A 10157-nucleotide genomic window follows, 5' to 3' on the forward strand; every position below is an offset into this window, starting at 1 on the left:
ATATATATATGTATGATTCGTTCGTTTTAAAAAAAATCTGTCAATTAAACATTAAAAAAAAGCCACTTTTCTTAACAAAAAACAATAATTCATGTCTATTTGTACTTGAGTTCGCAGCTAATTATCCGATGAATTTCAGTCATATTAATGAAAACGATGTTATGAATTTACATACAAATTAAGTTTAATTAACTTGGAGGTTGACGTAAGATTTAATATTACAAACCTTTTTTAATATTATTTATGAATATCATTCATTTTAACTCTTTGAGAAATATGTCTGAAATATTTTTATATAAAATTTTAGCGATATCTAAGAAAATATATTTAAGAATTTACATACAAATTTAGTTCAAATAAGTTGGAAGTTTACACAATATTTCTGTACACCAGTCCAAAATCTTTTTAAATATTATTTATGAAAATTTAAACATTAATATCTATTTTTTTTTTTAATTTTAGTTGTTTTAACTTTTTGAGAAATATGATTGAAATATTAACGCACTTCATTAATATTTATGAAAATATAGTTAAGAATAAAGTTCAAATAACCAGAAGGTTTACGCAACAGGGGACATGGGGGAGAGGAACATGCGTTGTGGAACTAGGTCACTAGTTCAAACCCCCCGCCGAAGCCCGCCTGTATTCAAGTCATATCGTACGATCTTTCATTTCCTCATACAAATAATGAAAAAGTAGTGATTCAATATCTTTAAGGGTTATTCTTTTTTATTTAAACTATAAGATGGAGCAAAAAGTGGGATACATACTTTCTACTATATTTCATGCGAATTAGAAAAATAATATATTTAACTTACATTTTACCGTTCTTATGAGACGAAGAGAAAACTTAAACCATGGAATGATGAGATAGTTGAAAAGGAAGGAGGCAGCCGTCACATATCGGAAGAAGCACTCAGTTAGATCCGCTAGGTTCGAACGAGCAAGCCCAACTGATAAAAACAGATGGAGGTTACAAAGGCTATATTTAGCTTGGAATCGGGAATAGACTCACAGCCTCCAGAATCGTGGTTCATTCCTGACGGGACTTACAGGAGTAGTATGCGTAGCGTGGTGGTAGCGGGCGGGGTCAATACTCTAAGTCGCGAAGGAAGCATGCGTTCCACGTTCAGGGCCGGCTTTATCGTCGTCCGGTAACCGTACAAGAACCTCCTTCAACCGCGAACGGTCACCTCGTGTGCCGTGTATTCTCATATATTACTAATGAATAGTATCAATTAAAAAAAAACTATTTTATCCATTCTTTATGTTCAGCCTATTTTTAAACTATAATCCATATTTCACCTGTAGTATAATAATTTATAAAAGCAGGGAACATTATTCTTGCTTTCACACTACCGAATGGAAGCTTTGTATTCGTAGAGGTAATGAAAAAAAAATGTCTTATAACATAGGAACAAATTTTGTAGGAATATATTGCCTCTTTAGGCAGTGATCTTAGCAGAGAATTCTAAGTAGACAACAAAAAAACTAATACTAAGTCTGAAATTATGCATTTTTGACCCTTTCCTAGTATTTGAAAAGGAGGAGAGTGTCGATGAAGGGAGAATTTACAGGAATTTGGAATAGATAAAATAGAATATAGATTAGGCTATAAAATATAATAAATTGTATATTAGGCTGAGAAAGCTTCCTATGTTGTATATTTATGGGCGCTTGGCGCAAACAACACTTAATTTTATTGTGGAGCAATTGACACCTTCGACATGCGGTGCTAAAAAGGAAGAAAATTTTATGGAAAATAGTATTGCCTATTAAAGGGTTATTGTAAAAAACATTATGTTTTATTGCTATTCGCTTGTGAGATCAACATTAGAACTAATGAGTGATAAAAAAAGTAATTGTTTTATCAAAGATTTCATAGGCCTGTAAATATTTTAATCCTATTTAATACTTACCAATGCTTAATAATTCCTATAGAGCATTTTCTAAGCTTGCTTAATCCCATTCCAGTTCTTAAAGAAAAGCCTCTGTTTAGTTATTTGTTTCAAAGAAGAAACATGACAGTGACGAATTTCTTTTAAGTCATCATTAAGTCTTCTTTTCGTCATTTTAAGGCATTACTGTAAAACAAAGTTCACAGCAACTCGTGAAATTATTAAATATAAAGGGGAAGGTGCCCAAGAACTAGCGCAATGCGCAGCGTTGGCTTGAAATATTTAGCAGTGGAGATACGACGTGGGAATTGAAGAAGGGCGATCATTAATGGATACTGATGAGGTTCTGCAGGAATCTGTTGAGTCAAATCCGTCCACAAGCACTCACGAACTTGCCAGGGAGTGTGGTGTGTCGAAAGATACTGTTAGTCGCTATCTACTGTCCATGGGGAAGGTGAAAAAGAGCAGTTGACAGGTCCCTCGCAAACTTACTCCTCAGCAATCACTTCCCGTCGAACCAAAATAAAGTTTAAAGAACCTCATGGGTTCGAACTCCTGGCTGATTCACCATATAGCCCAGACCTCGCACCATAGGAATACTATTTGTTTCGATCCATGGCACATTTTCTTCAAGAGAAATATTTGACAATTTGACAGCCATCCCAAAGAATGGTATCAGCGTGGGATCGAGCAGATGGCTAATGACGGTATATAACAATGGACTATACTTTGAGTATTGATTGTATTTTATATCAAAGAAATAATAATGCAAATATTTAGTTGAAAACGGTAATTTTTTTTATACACCCAATTATTTATTTAAAAAATATATACGACTGACATGGAATCCTTATACAAGACTAAAAAGACAAGAAACAGCTCGTCGATTCCGACTATTACAACATTTACTAGATAAACGGTCTAAATTGCCAATCTATTACAAAAGACTGATCTACATGACTATTATAAGGCCTATCTGGACATACGGAGTTGAGCTTTGGGTTCCACTAAGCCATCAAATTCCTCCTGAATCCAATCCTACAGTCCAAAATCCTTCGTAAAATCCTTAATGCTCCTTACTTTGTCTCAAATCCATCCATCAGAACCTCAATGTTCCATATGTTCCCGATTTTGCCAGAGCCAGATACCATTCCTTCCATGATAAACTTCTCAACCATCCAAATCCACTTGTTTCTAACCTGGCTTCTCCATCATTACCTAATAATCCTCCTAGGCGTCTGAAAAGAATATGGCCTCGAGATCTTCTCCTCTAAAAATGTTATTGAAGTTCTATCAGTGGGTAGATTCTCCACATGTTTGTATCATGTCACTATGTTACCTACAGCAAATTTACTTGTTGTATATATGTGAATACAGTTGTAAATAACAATAAATTAATTATAATAAAAAATATATATATTATGAAACAATGGTAATTGGTAAGTACTATATATTTTCGTCCAAATTTCTTTCGAATCCTAACCCTTTCTAGCTTCCATAAAAATTGTTTATTTAATAATCAATTTAAAAGTTACAAAACAAAGACCAACCCCTCCATTTTACAAGGCTCTTGACCTCCCTAGTCCCATTTTGTTGACAAGGGCTGTGCACATTACCCCGCCTAATAGAGCTGTTCCTTCCCTGATGAAGCATCGATCTCCTAGAGAAGTGGAGCGTTTTGTTCAATATTCCATCTTCCACTTCGTGGTGGGTGGCGTGGTTTGAGTCATGGAATTAAAACAAATTTTATATTTTAGTCAGAACTACAATTTTTTGACCATTTTAATTTTTTTGTTCTAAACTATTAGTATATCAAGAAATCTCTTTATCATTGTGCTTTTACTCATATTTTCCGTCACCGCTTAGCAATGAGAATAAAAAGGAATTCACGAATGGATCGGAACAATTTTAAGAGAAAGATTGATATGTGTCTTATTTTTCAAGTATATAAGAATCAACAGTTATAATCAAGTTGTCGTGTATGATTGTATTTAAATGGACCTAGGATTTTTATATTGTTTACACGCTTGCTGAACGACAAATATCCTACGAAGGTTACTCCCCACAAGAGCGATGTGGCAAGCATATCACGAAACTACGTAGTCTTCCATACTGCCTTATAACATTACTATAATTACTATAATCAAACATTACTAATACATTATACATTATTAATACATTATAATCAAAAATTACTATAATCAATATGGATTAATATTTTCTTTGTTTAAAGTAGGTATGTCCCGAATGAAATTTTTGTCCAGGTATAGCCTGAGAATACACTACATTCTTTAGAAAATGTTCTGGATTATTTTAAATAATCCCTAGAGGACACGCAAAATTCCTGTTGATATTATATCTTATGTTTCGATCATGGAGCAGTTATTTTCCATTTTTAGAAGTAGTTTTGTTTAACAGAGTTGGTAATTTTTTTATTTCTGGTAAAAGGTACGTGAATACTGAGTATAAATTGAAGTCAAGTGTCCACGTAATCAAAATTGATTTCGTAATTGATTACATCAAACTCGAATATTGTTTTATCATATAAACAATAGTATGTGTTATAGATTATCGAAAAGTTTAAATTTAATTTATCGTATTTTTTTTTACTTTTGAAATATTCGTTGAGAAATGCTTTAGATTCGGAACTTCAAAGTTGTTAAAACACACATTTTTATCCATTTACGACAAACAGCTTAAAGTATTAGCTATTTTAATCCTCAAATAATCCTGGCCTACTTTGTATGGTATGTTAAATGTTGCTGAATAAAAATCCTTTTAATGTCTGAGCAAAGATTTTCTTAATAAATGATATGGCTAGTATATATCAAATGATAAAATATGATGTGGTATGATATGGTATGATATAAAATAATATGCACTTCTTAATACAAGAAACGGGAATTATTTTATATAATGTAATAAGCGCTTCATATCAAAAGCTACGGTTTTTCATTTAAGTTATTATAATGTTATATATTTTATGATATTATATATTATACGATATTATATATTATAATGTATCATATTTTCCGAATTGCATCTCGAGATTCTCTATCATCATCCGCTGACCAATTGGGTAACGTTGTTATATAATTTTATTGTTATAATTTTAAGGATATTTACTCTTATATTGTATTGTATTATTATACATATTCTATAAGAAGGATGAATCCAACGAATCAGGTATTTTTATTATTGATTGTATAGTAGAATATTACTGAGTGTAAATTGCAGTCAAGTATGCACGTATTCCAAAGTTTAGGTTACTTTTAACAAATAGCTCACTCACACTTTAACTAAAGTACTCTAGTTATTGATTGTATCAAAGTCTATAAAGTATTGAAAGTAAACTTGTAATAAATTACTTCTTGTACCTAAGTACTATGTTATTGAAAATTTTGAGTACAAAGGGAAATCAAGTACTTCTTATAATAAAAAATAACTAAATCGAAAAAAAAATATTTTATTCAAAACAGTAATTGTAAAAGTGATTACAAATACTCGAATCAAAACTGTTTGGAGTATGAATTATCTTTACTAATGCTTAATATTTTTCTTGAGTACCGATTACTTTACTTGAGCTCACCCGTAATCTTTTGAGTATTGTACTATGTATTCAAACATTTTAAGTACTAATAATCATATTCAGATACTCAAGATGCAATCCAACTGTTCTAGAGTAAATAAATGAGGAATAAGAGCAATAGATAAAATCATTTTTTTATTTTATTTTATAACTTTCAATAATGTGATCGGCCAAAGAAAAAGATAATATAACATTGTCTCACAATTTTATTCGTAGAATGCAAAGCACTCTAAATATTATATTTTTTATTATTTAGTGATGTAATATATCATTTCAAGGGGAAAAAAAAAATTATATATACCATTAATTCCATGACGTAGCCTTAGTTGTAGCAAGACTATACCACCTTAGCTGGACTGATATCAACACCTTATAATGCCACAAGGCAAACAAAGGCAGAAGACTGAGTACAGTATATATAATACAGTTCATATGTATATATATATGAAATACTAATTCTATTTTAATGATAGTACAAGAGCCGGGAAGAAAAAAAGGCAGTTATCTCACCCCGATTTTTGATTACTTTAATGCAAACTAGACTATTACTATTCAATTACTAGTCAAAATTGACGAGTCTGCCAAGTATAGGTAGGGGGAATAAAAAATGGCAGCTGTTTCAAAACCTTAAAAAAATATTATTTTTTTATTCGGAGTTCTATATCTTAAAAACTAACAACAACACTAGGAATTCTAAGAGAACATTATTTAAAGTAAATTTGCTGAAATATTAGCCCTAAAAGACCTATTTACGTCCAATAGTTCTCAAGGTATAGCTTTTTGAAAAGCTAAATTTCATAAACATCTACTGAAAGATTAATAGTTAAGTAATTTATTTTGATAAATCTATATCACAGGAACTATGTGATGAACAGATGTCTATCAGCACTCAAATTAAAGCTAGTTTAATGGGCTATAAAGAATTTTTGACCTTTACCTTCGTAGGAATAGTCGTTTTCATGATATTTGCTAAAATAAATTGATTTATAGTTGTTGGGGCAATAGGTTTGAGTTATGAAAAACTTCATATCAGAAACCATTGGACGTACAGATGTCTCCCAACGCTCAAATTAAAGCTAGTTAAATTTGTATGCTTATCTTTGTAGGAGTAGTAGTTTTTATGATATTTGACAAAATAAACTCACAAAATGTTAATTTATAGTTGTTCGTATAAAATGTCGGATTTTTGAAAAAAAATATATCTCTAGACCCATAAGACGCACATATGTCTGCCAACACTCAAAATAAAAGATATTTAAGTTACTATAAAGTAGTTTATGACATCTTCCTAGGGGTAGTAGTTTTTATGATATGCACATATGAATATAAATTTGCCATATGAAAATTTGTCCGAACAGCTATAAATCAATTTATAGCTTGAATAATTTATAGCTTGTATAAATCAATTAACAAATTTAGGAAATTTCATGTAAACTATTACTCCTACGAAGATAAACATCATAAACTACTTTATAGCTCATTAAACTAGCTATAATTTGAGTGCTAATAGACATCTGTACGTTAAATGGTTTTTGAGATATAAATTTTTCAAAATAAATTCACTAACTACTGATCTTTCAGTACGTCCCATACATTTTTCTGAAATGTTGCTTTTTAAAAAGCTATATCTCGAAAAATATTTAACGTAAATAACTCTATTAGGGCTCATATTTTAGCAAATTTACTATTCTTCAGATCACGTTCTCTTAAGTTTTCTTGCGTTGTTCCTGCTTTTTAAGATATAGAGCTACGAATGAAAAAAAAAAAATTTTATCGCTTTGAAACACACGTCATTTTTTATTCCCCCTACCTGTACTTGGCAGACTCATCAATTTTGACTGGTAATTATACATAGTTTTCATTAAAGTAATCAAAATTTGGGGTGAGATAACTGCCTTTTTTCTCCTCTTGGGCTCTTGTACTATGAAGGGTACAAAAAAAAAAAAAAAGATATAATATAATCATTAATTCAAATAATAAATAATTTACTATTTTTTAAAATTGATGGTCCATATAACTTTATTTTATTTTTATAAGATGATCTGTGGTCAACTACTGATGTTTGCTCAGAAAGAAGACAACAACGATAGTCAACAAACTTAAAAAAAAAATTTATTCAGAACAGGGTTGAAGGACGTTCAAGAAAGGAATTTGAGGACTTTTAGATTTTCTTTAGCAATTCCATATTCTGATAACAACTAACACAATTTTTCTTCTCTTTAACTAACTTGATAGAAATCTAAATCTTCCACTTGGTCAATTGTTCAATGCTGATTGTTTGATAAACGCTAAGAACAAGGTAAATGGTGGTCAGTATTAATTTCATGCAACCTTGGTTATTTTTTTTTATCGACCGCAAAGCCATTGCTAAATTAAAATAGTGGCTTAATCACCACTACGATTAACAGCAAGAGACCCGCCACTCCTGCCCTTTTTATTTTCAAAACCTCTTTATTTTTCATTTAAATACAAAATACAATAATATATAATACATAGGTATATATATACAACATACAAATTGCATCTTAGTCTCCTGCCTTTTTTTTTCCTGCCCTTCATGGTAGCTTTACTTATCTGACTTTTTAAACAGACAATTATAGCGAGTATGTTGGTCAATGTGCGCCATGTCTACGACTATGTACGACTAATTAACTACCTGATAAAAATTTATTGTACGCTTATCTCTTTTCAAAAATAAATTTCATACTTTACTCATAGTTCTTAAAGTATATATAAAGGCTATTGTCTTTAAATCAGTGTATATAATTAATTAAATTGTCATATTTTTAGATTCAATATTTTTCTAGTTTTGAAGAGGCCACTTTTTAGTTTGTAGGTAAGAGTTTCTAGCAATATGCAGCGAAAATAATTATTTTATTTTAATAACAGTTAAAATATATATAAAGGCCATTGTCTTTAAATCAATATATATAATTAATAAAATTATTATTATATCAGTGTAAGCCTGGTGGTGAAGCATTACAATATAATTATTACTTTAATCTAGTTATGAATGTAAAAATTGTTTCCAACATTTTTCAAGGACCCCCCTAAATCCTGAAAATCGTAAAATGTGTTTTCTCTTGCAAATAGCTAGTTGCCTGAACATGAATATGTATTGACAAGGTGTCCCTGAACTCTCTGAAACTAGTAAAAATTATTCCTTGAATTAGAAAAAAAAACATCACACTAAATATAAACATAGACCAAAAATATATACTAAATATATTTTAAATACAAAATTAATTAAGTAGAAATTTGATGACAGAAATGTAGTTTTTATGCTCATGAAATTGTATGACGAATCGTTAGATTTCAGGCCCCCTTTTCAATATGATGATAGAATTTCTTATACAATTTATTGGAATTTTGAACTTTAATTATCTAAAAAAAACGTTTGTGTTTTCAAAAATATCAAAAAGTTTAAATTTAAGTTTTCATATCTTAACTTTTCAAAAATCGATTGAGAAATAGCTCACATCGGGGACTTTAAAGTTGTTAAAACACACATTTTTATCCATTTACGACAAAAATATTCCAAAAGAGTTTAAAGTGTTTGCTAATTTAAGCCACAAATATACTATGGCCTAGTTAACATGATGTGTTAAATGTTAATGTCGAGTGGGCCAGAGTTAAGTTCCTCTTATTACATGGTATGGCTAGTATATTATATAAAATTATACTATATGATATAATATAAAAAGCTATGGTTTTTAAACTTTGGTCAAAGTTTTTCATTTGTTATTATGATGTTATTTATGTTATGATATATATTATAATATAACATATTTTCCAAATTGCATCTCGTGGTTCCCTCAGTCATTGTCCGCTGACCAATTGTTGAATAACGTTGTCAAATAATATTTTAAGAATATTTACTGTTATATTATATTGTAATATTATACACGTTCTTTAAAAATGATTAATTAAACGAATTAGATATTTTTAGAATTATTATCATTATTAGTAATTAACACTAATTAATATAACAACGAGATATATAATCAGCAATGTACCATGTTTCCAAACATATACTGTTCTGTTTTTTGTTCATTGGTTTGTCTACCCAAAATAATGTTCATTACCTTGTAATGTACAAAACATATTCATCTGAAAATTGTTTGATTTGCCATTTTTACAAAAGAATAAAACTAGTAAAGTAAAATTATCACAAGAAATTTCTTTCTATACATTAAGGGTATTCATGATGTTTTGTTAATTGTAAAACGTTTTAACATGCTAAATATTATAGGTATAGGATTGTGAACAGCCAATTTGAAGTCCATGTTATATTACATTACTTTCAATATTATTTTTTTTTCATTTCTTTGTTAGAATTTTTAAAACGTCTAAAACAAAATCAACTTAAACTAAATACGACCTAAAAGCAACTAAGCTATCAAAACGACAACAGACAACATGGTGTGGAGCTCAGATGGTCTGTTGCATGACGTCATTCTCCATTTAGCAGACCTATTCGATAGACTCTAGACCTCGTTCAATAGGGGTATACATGATGTTGTGTTAAATGTAAAATGTTTTACCATGTTAAATGTTATAAGTATAGCATTGTGAGCAGGCCTATTTAAAGTCATGTTAAACGTTAAATGCATAAGAGCCCCTAGCGGATTTTCTCAGCAACTTGTTGTATAAGCCTTTATGTTTATAAC

The 10157-nt window shown here is 29.9% G+C and overlaps 1 protein-coding gene across 3 annotated transcripts in view; it reads right to left on the reverse strand.

Annotated features, from left to right (window-relative positions):
* Orct (Organic cation transporter) overlaps positions 1–10157 on the reverse strand; it is a 130663-nt gene that overhangs the window by 73223 nt on the left and 47283 nt on the right. Inside the window, exon 1 of one of the 3 annotated variants that reach the window (XM_014420450.3) lies at positions 819–967. The exons of the other annotated variants lie outside the window; for them this stretch is intronic. Within the exon in view, the coding sequence (XP_014275936.1) occupies positions 819–820 (2 nt within the window). The 5' untranslated portion in view covers positions 821–967. Of the gene's footprint in view, positions 1–818; positions 968–10157 lie in introns of those variants that run through there. 3 annotated transcript variants of the gene reach the window in all.

The sequence above is a fragment of the Halyomorpha halys genome, unplaced genomic scaffold (genome assembly GCF_000696795.3).
Source record: "Halyomorpha halys isolate HHAL.00 unplaced genomic scaffold, Hhal_1.1 Scaffold270.1, whole genome shotgun sequence".
Classification (NCBI taxonomy): domain Eukaryota; kingdom Metazoa; phylum Arthropoda; class Insecta; order Hemiptera; family Pentatomidae; genus Halyomorpha; species Halyomorpha halys.